We start from the raw sequence: 14813 nt of genomic DNA on the forward strand, positions 1-14813 counted from the left end.
GTTTGTAGCCGATAGACGTACCACAACTCACAACTCCTACGTCATCAATTGTAGACAGACAATCAAGTCTTTCACGTGACAAGAGAGTAGTTTTCGTTTTCTTGGGCTCATCGTAGAGAGAAAAGCAAGCTGGATTCGTATATTGTAAATAATATTATTTTCATTTTGGGACGCCATTTTTAAAAATGTGTCCTCAGACTCCATCCCAGATTAATTTTTGATTTTGTTATAATATATAGAAAACAAAATATCGATTATTGGCAATAGCTTTGAAGACTTTTATTGTATGGAGCTAATTGTAACAAATATTGTTTAACTGACACATTTTCGTATTTGAATGCATTTAATAGAACTATTCAACAAGTTTATCGATTTCATGGACTATATGGGCTACCTGTGCTTGTTCCCAGCTCCCAGTGTTACGGCGGTCAGCCTCATAATCGTGAGCGTCAAGAACGTTGTGGAACGTCGATCTCGTTCGTGAGGGTCTGAAAGGATTTTGTGTTTTCTTCACAATCTGTTCCATCCTTGCTCATAAGTCGACAATTCCTTTGCATCCTTGAAGGAAATCAAATATCAATAGAATATCTTTACAAAGACATGTCTATTGGCGTACCTATCAAGATTCTTCACGAGGCAGAGGGCCATGTTATAACTTTAGAGACGCTAAATGGCGAGGTGTACAGAGGGAAACTTATCGAAGCTGAGGATAACATGAATTGCCAAATGTCGAACATTACTGTCACTGCTAGGGATGGCAGGGTATCTCAGTTAGAACAAGTGTTCGTTCGTGGTAGTAAAATTAGGTTTTTAATATTGCCGGACATGTTGAAGAATGCGCCGATGTTCAAGAAGATGACACAGAAGGGTTCTAGTGGGACCGGTGCCGCAGGACGCGGCAAATCTGCTATTCTTCGGGCTCAAGGTTTGTAAAGAGCTTTGCTTTAACGAGAGATCAGTTAAAAAAAATAGTTGGATAGTAATTTCGTTTTATCATATTTATTGTACCTTATTGAGTTACACATGGTTTTAGTTATACATCATCTCCAAATAGTGGTAGCAACTTGTAGATTCGAAACTGTATTGTTACTGTCAGAGTAAATAGAATGATTTTTAGTATGTTTCCTAGTTTAACCTACTCTTGAGCAGTTTTAATGATGATACCTATCCACCTAAACAGACATCAATTCATGATTGATACCTCATGCACTACCATCTGAATAAACTGCTTCTATTGCAGCTGACACATCATTTGTTATATTACAACACAATAATCTAATACCATCTATTTTGCTTTAGCTGCAGCAAGAGGTCGGGGTGACAGAGGCAGCAGTCGTGGAGGCAGGGGCGCAAATGTCTTCCAAAGAAGAAGATAATCCATGTACAGCCTATGCCATATGTATATAAACACTGTCTAGAACTCTCACAAGAGTCTTCCCCTTAAGCTGGTGTATCTGATAAAGACTGAACTTGAACAAATGTACTGTTCACCAGGTGCTATGAAAAGCAGAATGAACCTGAACAATGTTTAATAGCTAGCAAAGGCTGGGAAGTAAGAGAAGTTCTATATAAGTTTTCAAGAAAGTAAGAGACTCTGACTGAAAAGTAATGTCATACAAGCAAACTCTCATAATAGAAAATGATTCCACAGGAAGAGAACAAAACAACACAACCATTCTGCTGGAAATTGCCCTGTTTAATGTAATGTAGATGGCATTTTTTGCATTCACTAATTTTCATGCACAGTTGCTTTATCGCCATTCCACAACCTTCATTTCGGTGCATATGAAAGTGGTGTTTGATATTTTATTTTTAAGTGGGCTTTTGCACAGTGCAAAAGGCAAAAAAAAAAAAGTAGCCAAAAAAGTGTTCACTTTCAATATTGCAGTTATGTAGAGCTATCTTAACATTTACAATATTGTTTGGCAGATTGCATATTTCCTCAAAATGATGGGGTTTGTACAGAGCTGAGTATTTCTGGTATGTTTTATAGCTGTGCTCTGGTTTCTGCTATTATGCTATAAAAATCATTCTTGTCAATAACATTTTCTTCTTTTTAAACTTTGGTGTAAAAAAATAGTGAAATTGTGTGTGATGGCTGTTCACTTATTTTGTACATTCATTGCTCTGTTGTAATAAAAAGATACTATTCATTCATGAATCTTTGAACTTATTTGTGAGGATCTGGTGAATGACAACCAAGTGTAGAGGTTGTAAGTAGGAACTACCCAAGTAAAATTATTATGGAGAAAAAAATATATACTGTCACCCCTCCCCCCTTAAAAAGTGCAATTAATGAATAGATCCTGCCCCCCATGCCTGATGGGACCCTATGGCCACAGCAATAACTGACAGTGAACTCTTGCTTTGCCATAACCTATACCCAATATTCATCAAAAGTACCATTCCCGATTAGATCAAAATACAAAAAAATTGATTGATAGCTATCTTCTATAGCAAACTGCTATTACGGGCACTAAATTGTTGCCCTGAGAGCATCTGTAGTAGCAGGAGTTGAGTATGTGTTTAATAGAGCCATAAAAAAGCCACAATTAGCCACATATGCTTTCTCTATTTTTCTTTACTTTCAAGTACCCAGACAATATGGTTCCACACACTAACTTTATCAAACGTTCTAACACTGTAGCTATAATGTAACGCCTGTAGGGTAGCAGGCTTGCTGATACAGTGGAACTTGCCACATCGCCCTCTCCCTCCCTAGGAAAAATGGCTGACTTTTGAAAATCCCATTCACTTGCACAAAAAACCTCCTTGTTTACACCAAAAAATGCCTCCAAGATTTACCATGCAGACATAAATTGTATTTTAAGTTCCACTGTCCCGAGAAAGACGTGGCATTTTATTATACAAAAGCTTATATGATTCAGGAAATAAATTGCATCACCCCCCGTAGGGTAAGTACAATTTCGTCGTGTTAGTCGATTAGACATCACGTGGCTGTATTTTAACCAATCAGCTGTAGCCGCGTCCAGGCCGCGTGGAGGTTCAACTGCGTGAGCGAAGCGGTGTTGAACAACTCGAAGCTTGGCTACGTAAATGCTCGTGGTTTCCCCCGCAAGAAATGTCCCAATATCCGAACGCTCCTTGATTTTAGAAGTATCTATAGATAGTAGAACGTATAAGAGTACCACTTGCAAGTTTTTTTTTTAGAAATTTTATCAGAATGGACCTTGCACACACAAAACCGGTTCCTGAAATCCTCAAATATTTTAATGTGTCTGAAAGCAAAGGGCTTGATCCAGCACAAGTAAAGCAGTTTCAAAAGAAATTCGGTCCTAACGGTGAGTAATAATGCTTTAAATGAACTGCTCATGTACTCGATTCTGACGATAGCCTTTAAATGATGATGCTACGAAGTTTGACTATACTCTGAGAAACTTCACATGCACTACCATCTGATCCCAGAACCCGGCTTTGAATGGCAAATTCATCCCCTTGCGATCTATACGTCCGGTGAACTAATTCATCGTTTGTTATCTCTTTTCTATGGCTGTGATACCCCGTATGCCTCGCAGAACTACCGGCAGAAGATGGTAAGGCAATAAAATATCTCTTTACGTTGCCCATGTTTACACTTAGAAAGCACTAGCCTGGTAGTAGGGTGCTTTTTAGGTCACCCATTTAGAAATGGCTTGGCCTTTTTACGAGTTTATTATGGCACTATAATAAATCCCTGTTGCATTATTTCAGGCAAACCTTTATGGAAACTTGTCCTTGAGCAGTTCGATGATTTACTTGTGAAAATTCTTCTCGTAGCGGCAGTTATTTCGTTTGTAAGTACTCAGAGTTGACACTTGGTTGCGTCGACAAGCTCTTGCTTGCAGAATTAGGATGGGAAAGAAACCTATATTACATATCACTTATTTTCTAGGTCTTAGCATTGTTTGAAGAAGGTGAAGACCAAACTACAGCTTTCGTCGAGCCGATTGTGATTTTAGTAATTCTTATTCTCAATGCCATTATTGGCGTTTGGCAGGTAGGGATCAAATCTTTTTCAAAGTCGACAATTGCCATTTGTGCTGGCCTACTAATTGCTTCTGTTCGAAAAAACAGGAGAGAAATGCTGAAAGCGCTATTGAAGCATTGAAAGAGTATGAACCTGAGATTGCTAAAGTTCAGCGTCAAGACAAATCTGGTATTCAGATGATAAAAGCTCGTGATTTGGTACCAGGAGATATTGTCGAAGTTGCAGGTAAAATGTTAAAAATATCGTCTAAATCTATTCTTTTGTTATCCAGCTGTAAGTTTGGCTTTTTTAAACATATTCAGGCGTTAAATTCAGCTATTCGAATTTAATTATTTTGTGATGTTACAATTATGTTGACATAGCCGTTGACAGGCTGAACAGCCAACTACAGGGGAATTTTTTTTTTCAGTTCTGATTTTTAGGTGATTCATTTCGCTGTCGCATCGCAGTCGATATCATTTTATCGATGCGGTTATATTTCAAGACACTTAAAAGGACAAAAAGCAATTAAATTTGTCCAGGCTTATAAAATTTGTGTAGACATATATGAATATTTAAGCATTTTTTTCCTATTTCTTCTAATCAGATGGCTATGCCCTTTGGTTATGAACTTGTGTTAATTTCCTCATCTTTAGCTTAATCTGCATTTGACGGCATAGCCCTCTAGTATAGACTTTAATCTTTACTGTATCATTTATGTTATCCTAATCGCTTAAGTTGGCAGGAGAAGTTTGTTTCCTTGGTAACTAAGTTCATGTGCATCTGTGTATGTAATCTTTCTATGTGAATGGTGCACTCATTCAGAACTCTTTAAGCCTTGTGTAAAGGGAAGGCGTCTTAGAACTTTTATTAAAAAAAATATCTGCAAGACTACGTATACAAATTGCCCACATAGGAAAGAACCCAAGAATTCAATATTTCACAAGATTGGCACCCTATGTGAACAATTTCCACAAGATTTTCATATGGTTTTAGAGTTTCTAGCAAAGATTTTGCTTTGATCAATATTTTTGGTTTGTTGTCAACAAATTGTTATACGTGTGCCAGTTCACACTGGTATCAGATTTTTGAATTCTAGATCTTAAACAGTCTTTAATAAGGCTCAAATTTGTCTGGTGTTCAGCTGCAGGAACCTTTTTCCATTAAAAATCATGCAACTGCCTAGGACCACTACAGTTTGCATTTCATTGTTCTTATCATTAAATTGTACCTTTGCCACCATTTATTGATACCCATGCAACTTTATATATGTCTTCAGCAACAGCCCTTGCCCTTAACCTAGCCAACAGAAATGAAAGAAAAATATACACACTTGCAACAAGAGTTTTTAAACTGTTTCTCACTGTTTCCACTGGTATTAAGAGCTGAAACTTAGTTGCTGTCTGCCTTTTGTTCTTTCTTTTCTATTGTGTTATATCCTGGACTTTTTAATGGGTTACAATGGACCCCTCTTAGGGAAACCATTTGTCAAGGGTTCCTCTGTCAGTTTACAAGTGTAATTGGTGTTCTTAATCCATATTCATGATGTCTAAAATGTGGATTATGAGCTGAATGGATTTGTGAGGTTTGATTTCTATCCTGATTTTATTAAGAGACACTTTTCTACAGCACTATTCTCTATTTGTTTCCTTGTAGTAGCTCTCAAAATAAAACCAAGCTCAAGTAACTTGATCATTTATTTATTTCTCTTAAAAATTAGAATAGGTGCAATATCTGTAAGTAACTATTCAGTGCAGCACTATCCTCTGTTTGTTTCCTTGAAGTAGCTCTAAAATAATACCAAGCTCAAGTATTTTGATCATTTATTTATTTGTAGGTGCAATATTTGTTACTAAATGTAAGCTTTTGTTTTCTCATTTTACTCATTCATATTTAATCTCTTGGAGAATTGCCATGTTATCTGAATAGTCTTATAGCTCTCTTATCCTTTTGTATGTGCAGACATATTATTTGGCTTCTGTTTTGACTTTGGTTCTGCTAAAGATTGGTTCAGAAGATTGCTAAAGTTATACATGTATATATATTATTTATATATTATATAAGTCAATATTGTTTATATAGATAATAAGAAATATATGTATATACATAATAATATATATTTATTTATTTATATATATTAATTAATATATATATTTCTTATTATCTATATAAACAATATTGACTTATATGATTTTTTTTAATCCTTAAACTTTGAGAAATAATGTAAAAAAATATTTTATTCTAGTTGGAGATAAAGTCCCCGCTGATATCAGGATCACCACAATCAAGTCAACAACTCTAAGGGTGGACCAGTCCATATTGACAGGTATAATTAGTGTGATAAAGATGATAGTGATAATAATGATAGTAATAAAGGACACTCTAATTATATAGTCAACAATACCTACAGATCTGCTCATTATGTGCTGTTTTTAATCACATTTAATCACACGTACATAGCCCAGTGTGTTAGCATTTTCTCATATGGGGGCTCTCACCTCTGCTGAAATGGGTTTAATTCCCGGTTGAGATATAGATAGTATCTTTCTGTTTCTCAGCCATGAATTTGACTTTTTGAAAGTATGTGAGCTTACCAGAAGCTTGTGTTTTTCATTAAATGTGTTTATACCTTTGTTTATAATTTCTTTACAAATGCAACATTTATTTTATTTTATTTATTCTACTCTGTAACTAAAATCACATCAAGTCAGCAGAACAGTAAATTATTTTTTTTAAGGTGAAAGCATTAGTGTTGTAAAACACACAGATGCTATTCCAGATGAACGAGCTGTAAATCAAGACAAGACTAACATGTTATTCTCTGTAAGTCAATAATCCCTTGACAATACTCATATGTCACGAAAACTATAAGGAGCTGAAAATGATGTAATTCTGTTCCGTGTTTCACCTGAATGTTTCATGATTATTCTAAAACAGGCTGATTCAGATCCTTTCTAAGTTTACGATTTATTGTTTAAGTCCCAAAGCTGTCATTAATGATATGTCTTTATGACAGGGAACCAATATTGCATCTGGAAAATGTAGTGGTGTTGTCGTAGGAACAGGATTAAGTACTCAAATTGGTAAGTACTATTTTTTCATGTTCTAATATTTACTGCTAAATTTGTAGAAAATTATAGGTTCCAGTGGTAAACAGTTTATTATTTATTGTTTTAACCTATAGGTAAAATTAGAGACCAGATGATTCCATCAGACGATGAGAGAACACCATTACAGCAGAAGCTGGATGAGTTTGGTGAACAGCTTTCTAAGGTATCACCTACAATCAGACATGAGATGTTTTGGTGCTGTCTTATTAGAGATCTTAACAAGTCAATGCGAACGGCATGCACAGAGCATAAAAATATGGAAGTTCTTTAGATTTGCAGTCACGGATGTCAACGCCAATTTAAAATAATTCATGAGCCATTTGCCTTAAGCTGATAATGCTCTCTATTATTTCTCAACTTCTTGCAGATCATTACTTCCCTATGCATGCTATTATCTTAATGAGTGCTTACTTGTTATTTCTCATATCCTAACAGGTCATAACTATTATTTGTATAGCTGTTTGGGCTATCAACATTGGACATTTCAATGACCCCATCCATGGAGGTTCCTGGCTTAAGGTGAGATGCCCTGATTATTGATATGATTAATGATATAACATTAATTAAGGCACCCAATAAAATAACTGTCTCTTACTGATCACCCATATCCTTTTGATGAACTTGCCAGGGAGCCATCTACTACTTCAAGATTGCAGTAGCATTAGCTGTTGCTGCCATCCCTGAGGGTCTACCTGCAGTTGTCACCATCTGTCTTGCCCTGGGCACGCGAAGGATGGCCAAAAAGAATGCTATTGTTAGGAGTCTGCCATCTGTGGAAACACTCGGATGCACGTCTGTCATCTGCTCTGACAAGACTGGTACCCTCACAACAAACCAGATGTCTGTCCACAAGGTATATGACAATGTAGGGGCAAATCAGGATTTTTCAAAGGGGGGGGGGACTGAAATCATAAACAAACGCAGAATATTTGTTGAATTAAGCTCCCATTTTATTTAAAATTTCATAGCAAAGGGAGCCTACCCTGTTTATTTGCAAACATCAATACTGAACGAATCATATATCATCATCTTGATTGTTTGGCTGTATGTCCACTGAGTTTTTACTTACTTTGTGTTTCATAGTTTTTTGTCATGAAAGATATCAGCAGAGGTAGAGCAGAATTTCACGAGTTTGAAGTGGAGGGAACAACCTATGATCCTGTTGGAGATATGTAAGTCTAGTGTATGTCATTGTGTTCCGCTTGTGTTGTACTGACCACCACTGTCCTTCTAGCACCAAGGATGGTAGGAATGTGACGACATCTGACTATGAAGTCCTGCCTGAATTTGCCACCATCTGCTCCCTATGCAATGATTCTAGTGTGGATTACAACAATGTGAGTGTGTTGGCAACTTTTAGTATGTCTGTGAAAAACAATTGAAGTTTGTAAAAACAACAGCATTTTTAATAAATCTAATTTGACAATGAGAGATAATAATATATAATAATATGGTAATATAGCTTCCATATCAAGTTTCCAAAGTGACCAGACAAATAAGAGTGGAATCGAAAGTGACCTAATTAGCTTTAATGCTATTGGATGACTTCAAGGAGCCCTTACTGTAATTATTGCTTGGTGCGAGTATCACTGTTTGACAAGAAATGTTTGACAGGTCCGTGACAGCTATGAGAAGGTAGGTGAGTCAACAGAGACTGCCCTGATAGTGCTGGTAGAGAAACTGAATGTGCTGAATGTGGACTTGGAGGGGAAGACCAAGGCGCAGCTAGCAACCATCTGCAATGAGTCAATCAAAAACCACTTCAACAAGGTGAATGGAGGCTTTGATGCATCACTTTTCTTGGCATACAATCAATAGCTTACACATTGATTTACAATGCATCAACTCTCTTGTTAAATAGTAAACAACCTTAACTATAGTAGTGATTCACTCATTCTCTTCATATAATGAACATCTATAATTTTATTTATGATGCAACAACTCTACGTTGACTTGAAGATGACATATACTGGATTCCCCTTCACTTGTTCATAAGTGAGATTTCAGTATCTGAGGGTCTGCTTTAGAATGTTCTGGTCTATATTCCAAGCCTTTCAAAGGATGTTTGTCTGATGCATGTTTTTTTGTGCAGGAGTTCACCCTAGAGTTCTCAAGAGACCGCAAGTCTATGAGTGTATACTGTGTCCCTCAGAAAGATGGGCCCAACTCCTTCCTTGATGGCAAGCCCAAGATGTTTGTCAAGGTATTAAAAGATAAGATCATAAGATTTGATACTTAAATATATTAAAAAGAAGTTTGCATTGGAAGAATCATTGTTTCATAACCCTCGCAGTGCTTCATATGTATCAAATATATGAACATATATGTTTAATAAAAACAAATCCAGATTATTTTTGTGCCTATAAACATTCACATGTTCTTTAAAGACCTTTTCAAAGACATGGATTCTCGAATGTAACCTCATTTTAAATGGGTTTATAAGTGTTCAACCCTCACTTGTTTACCCAGAGGGCTAGTGGTATTTGTTCTTATAAGCTCTCTATGGCCCCACACGTAGGAATGTATATTTTTTATTTTTTAACTAATATCTTGACTTCTGGTTAGGGCGCTCCTGAGGGAATCTTGGACCGCTGTGACTTTGTCAGAGTTGGGAACAAGAAACACCCAATGACTCCAAAGATGAAGGCCCAGATCCTGAATCTTATCAAAGCCTACGGCACTGGTAATAACTTACTCAGAGTTCATACAGTGGAACCTCTATTGAGAGGCCACCCCAAGGGCTGGAAGGTGCTTCTATATAGAGGGTTGGCCACCCAATTAAGATAGCCAAATACAGTACTCTAGATATTTTGGGACTATTTGTTATTAGAATGGCCACTGTTATCACTTTTCTAACAACTTTCCCACCCTTAAGACTCAACAGTTCTCAGTTATATTACTTGTTCATTGTAGGAGCTGATACTCTTCGCTGTTTGGCACTTGCCACTGTGGATGACCCTATTGCTCCCAGTAAAATGGACCTTGAAGCTTCAGAGAAGTTTGTTAATTATGAGGTGAGTTTATGAGAATGTATACTTGAACAGAGTTCAAGTAAAGTGTTGTGATAATGATGAGATTCACTGGATTCCCCTTCACTTGACTAAGTGAGAACTCAGTGCCTGAAACCACTTTGAGCCACTTATACCCATCTGCTGACATGCCACTCTTAAATTGACGCTTTTTGTTATGTTTAGAGTCACATGACCTTTGTAGGTGTCGCTGGAATGTTGGATCCACCACGCCCAGAAGTGACTGATGCCATCAAGCTCTGCGCTAAGGCTGGCATTAGAGTCATTGTTATAACCGGAGATAATAAGGTTTGATTTATGAAAAAAAGCCTTAGCACTTGTTACTAAGTGAATGCTTTGATTGTGATTTTATTCATATAACTATACCAGCAATTTCCAACAACTAAATCCCCTTGCTACTATGACGTGCAATCCTGGAAGCATTTTCTGACAGCACTGAATTTGTTTCCAATCACACCAACTCTCTGCAATAAACCAAATGTGATTTTGTCAGTTTGAATGAAAGAAACCAGAAAGCAGTTGAAAAGTTGAAAATCAGATGAGAATTCATACAGGGGGGATAACACAAGTAATAATGCATTATTAGTATGGTATTTGCACTGATAACGGCTAAAAACATCCATTTCTCTTCAGGCTACAGCTGAAGCGATCTGCAGAAGAATCGAAGTATTTGGCCAAGATGAAGACACAACTGGACTTTCATACTCTGGGAGGGAGTTTGATGACTTGACTCCTTCAGAGCAGAGAGAAGCATGCCTACGCGCTAGGCTGTTTTCCCGTGTGGAACCTTCACACAAGAGCAAAATTGTGACATACCTCCAAGAGGAAGGGGAGATCTCTGCCATGACTGGGGATGGTGTCAATGACGCCCCTGCACTTAAGAAAGCAGAGATTGGGGTCGCAATGGGTTCTGGGACAGCAGTGGCGAAGACTGCCTCTGGTATCCTTAAGCAAAATAGATCATTTTGTGAAGTGATGCTCTTAACCCATAGTCTAACAGCACTAGTTGGTTCATTTTGTGAAGTGATGCAAAAGTCAATCCATTCTCTGAGGACTGTAGCTGTCACCTGTGGCTCAGTATGTTGTGTGGGTGTGGCCCAGGGGGTCTTCTCCTGTCCCTCTTTCTCCACCTTCATACCCCACGGGGGACCACAGCTCAAGGAGGGCAGACATGTTCTGATCACATACGCCATATCATTCTCAAACCTCCACCTTTTTATGATTCTCAGTATTTATGGTGTGGAATGATCCTTGACTAGTTTAACAGAAATGATTCTAGCAGATGACAACTTCTCCACTATTGTGGCTGCCGTAGAGGAGGGCAGGTCAATCTACGACAACACCAAACAGTTTATCCGATATCTCATATCCTCCAACATCGGTGAAGTTGTCAGCATCTTCCTCACTGCAGCCCTCGGTATGCCAGAGGCTCTCATACCTGTGCAACTGCTATGGGTCAATCTTATGACAGATGGCCCCCCAGCTACAGCGCTCAGCTTCAACCCCCCTGACTCTGACATCATGAGTAAGCCTCCACGCTCGCCCCGGCAGCCTCTTATCAGTGGCTGGCTGTTCTTTAGATACTTGGCTATTGGCATGTACGTTGGCTGTGCTACTGTGGGTGCTTCTGCCTGGTGGTTCATGTTCTATGAGAATGGCCCTAAAGTTTCCTACTATCAACTTGTAAGTAATATGGATCTCTTGGGGTCACCCACCTCACAGGGTTGGTTCTCACTAAGACACAAGTGCAACACATTTTTTGATTCTCAGTGAAACACAAAAGCAAGCACTTAAGTTTTGTCAATCCTCACTTGTGTTGCACTTGTGTAAGTGCTTGCTCCTATCCTTGTATCCTAGTTTGAGCAACCTATAGGAAGATTCCTTATAAACTGATTTTTCATGTCTCCTAAAACTTCCTGATTCTTTCCCTTAAGATCGTTCTTCATTACTTGAAGTTGTAATGGCAATGGAATATTGAAGTACCTGTTCATGACAGTGTTTTCTTCTTCCTTTAGACTCACCATATGCAGTGTGGCACAGACCCCAGCTTTGGCCTAGACTGTGCAGTGTTTGGAGATTTACATCCTATGACTATGGCACTGTCAGTTCTAGTTACTATTGAAATGTTTAATGCATTAAACAGGTTAGTATCTCTAGGCTGATGAAGACTACAGTGTATGTAGGACAGGCACTCCTTTTTTAGCATGTTGTAATATTAAACCAACAGTGTCAAGTCTTATACTAAAAATATGATAAACCCATACTTGGCATGTCCAGATGATTGTTGAGGCCATCTTAATAGCTGTTATTGCATAGTCTAACAGGTCTATGTGGTTTATTATGTCAAGTGAAGTGATGCAAAAGTCAATCCATTCTCTGAGGACTGTAGCTGTCACCTGTGGCTCAGTATGTTGTGTGGGTGTGGCCCAGGGGGTCTTCTCCTGTCCCACTTTCTCCACCTTCATACCCCACAGGGGACCACAGCTCAAGGAGGGCAGACATGTTCTGATCACACTTGTATGTAGAGTAATATACATATGCTCCTCCTTTTATTTCACCAAAAACCACAATTGACGTGTGTCTTTGTTATTGTTGTCCTACAGTTTAGCAGAGAATGAAAGTCTGTTGACGATGCCTCCATGGAGAAATCCTTCCTTGTTGACGGCCATAGCAGCATCTTTTCTTATGCATTTCCTTATTCTGTACTTCCCTATAACTAATGTAAGTACCAGAGTTGTTGGTTAGTGAAAAATCTTTTTTTTTGGCTTCAGCTCCCACTTGATTAACTTAGCTTTTTTGGTTCTAATCTTATTTGCAGACAATCTTCCGCATAACTCCACTTAATTGGGTAGAGTGGATGGCTGTATTAAAGTTCTCTTTCCCTGTTATTTTACTGGATGAAGTACTGAAGTTTATCTCCAGAACATTTGTTGGTGAGTAAAACAAAACAGAGCACATAATCTGTAGAACTAGACTCATACATATTGTATGCATAGGTACCAATGCCATGGCTTGTGAACAATTTACGACTCTGATGTATGCTTGGTTTATAATGCCTTGCTATGGCTTGTGGTCATTTTATCCATATATGCTTTAATAGTCTCTGTTGTTTAGTTTCAATCTTTGATTTCTCTTTATTCTACAGTTCATTCTGCCCCTTTGCATAAACACAAAGTAGACTAAAGCATGCGGGAAATGCAGAAGTCTTGTACCATTTCCTCATCCTCGCTTATTATCAAGACAAGGGCTGTACATTGTGCCACCCAAGTCTCAGCTACAAGGAGGTTAACATTCAACACCGAACCAAACCTTGGCCACAGCTCCAGGAACCAAATAACATAGGAAATTAACAGACTAGCACTTCAATCCATCTGCTGGGGTAACCAAATATTCAAAAAAATGTCAATAAGTCTTATGAGTAACCGTAGAATTGGTTTGTTGTTCCAATCAAAGAGCTTGCTCAGAGAACCGATTGTTTTTATGGGACTTTCCATTACTTGGCTGAAGAAAAAAAGCACTGGATATTTTGTCATGAGTCTGCAAAACGATGCATAAAGAAGCCTGACTTTAGTCTATAGTAGATAAATAGTTGACTATTTAATATTTGTATATCTTCCTGTGTCTAGGCTCTGGCCTGTTTTGATTTAAGTTTTCCTTTTGCAAACATCTGATATTTTCTAAATGTGTAATAGCACAAAAACCTGTTGGCGGGACTTCATAATTTATAGAATGCTTGGAAATTAGATTCACTCCCCTAGAATATACAACAGAAAATCGAGATTTGAATTTTCAAAAGGCCCTGTCGATGAACATAAAAATATTGACTGATCTAGGTTAAGCAAGTTCGCAAAATGCCTTCATGTGTAATATACATAGGTTTCTAGGATAAGACTGAGATAAAGTTGACTCGTGTTATTACAGACATCCTTTTGTAAGATTTGATATCTTCAAAAGAGGATGTCTGTAACAATTGGTCATTGTCCGAAATAGCAAACTTAGCATTAAATACATTATTTACTGGCAGCATTAACTTAAGATTTTTTTTCTATTTATCAGTTTCAGATTTTATTAAAAGAATCATTTTACAGAGATTTGTTATTCTAGAAGGGTTTGCATGGTTGAATAGCAGCACAATTCTTAGCTCACTATATCATGCATAAGTTGTGCTTGCTCTCACTCATTTGAAGTCTTCTCTTTTGCATTTAGCATCGTATAGAAGTGATATATTTAGATGTCACTCATTATTATCTTCATCTGTTTTTACGCTATGTTTGTACAGTCAGTGTTTTGTACTTCTAGTAAGCTCTTTCATTCGTGAATTATGAAATTATTTAATCAGTGAAGGTGGTAGAGATATTAGTTCAATGAGATTTATATGATCGTATCATGAGCTTCATTAACTTGACGCAGAGATGTAAGGAATCGCTGATTAATAAAGTAGAAAGGAAAAACTGTAAGTGGCTGTTGGTTTTAGTTACACACCATAAGGGGTTTACCAGGTTTACCAAACACCTTTATAAAACAAATTTTGTATGTTTTGTATTTTGTGATATACTTGGTGGCATAACCAGTAAAAGAGGAAACCTTTCAAACTGAAATTTTTGTAGAAATGTATGGCAGCTAAACGTAACAAATTTATTTAATTTTTAAATTGGAGAGGAAAAATTATGTTTCGCTTCCCGGTATGCACTTCAAAGGGGTTTGACT

At 37.5% G+C, this 14813-nt stretch overlaps 2 protein-coding genes across 2 annotated transcripts; both read left to right on the forward strand.

Moving 5' to 3' along the window:
* Positions 1–428: 428 nt before the first annotated feature.
* LOC5519648 (small nuclear ribonucleoprotein Sm D3) lies at positions 429–2161 on the forward strand. Its single transcript, XM_001639477.3, has 2 exons — positions 429–925; positions 1300–2161. Exons 1-2 carry the CDS (start codon positions 601–603, stop codon positions 1374–1376), a joined length of 402 nt encoding a protein of 133 aa, XP_001639527.2. The 5' UTR covers positions 429–600; the 3' UTR covers positions 1377–2161.
* An 831-nt stretch (positions 2162–2992) lies between these two features.
* LOC5519649 (calcium-transporting ATPase sarcoplasmic/endoplasmic reticulum type) lies at positions 2993–14563 on the forward strand. The gene is made up of 24 exons (XM_001639478.3): positions 2993–3302; positions 3537–3554; positions 3712–3794; positions 3893–3997; positions 4075–4213; positions 6213–6293; positions 6705–6790; positions 6984–7050; positions 7152–7240; positions 7513–7596; positions 7706–7930; positions 8161–8249; positions 8312–8414; positions 8692–8847; positions 9170–9280; positions 9643–9760; positions 9991–10091; positions 10272–10394; positions 10740–11046; positions 11374–11789; positions 12122–12249; positions 12710–12827; positions 12925–13039; positions 13252–14563. Exons 1-24 carry the CDS (start codon positions 3185–3187, stop codon positions 13287–13289), a joined length of 3018 nt encoding a protein of 1005 aa, XP_001639528.2. The 5' UTR covers positions 2993–3184; the 3' UTR covers positions 13290–14563.
* Positions 14564–14813: the final 250 nt, after the last annotated feature.

The sequence above is a fragment of the Nematostella vectensis genome, chromosome 4, assembly GCF_932526225.1.
Source record: "Nematostella vectensis chromosome 4, jaNemVect1.1, whole genome shotgun sequence".
Lineage (NCBI taxonomy): Eukaryota > Metazoa > Cnidaria > Anthozoa > Actiniaria > Edwardsiidae > Nematostella > Nematostella vectensis.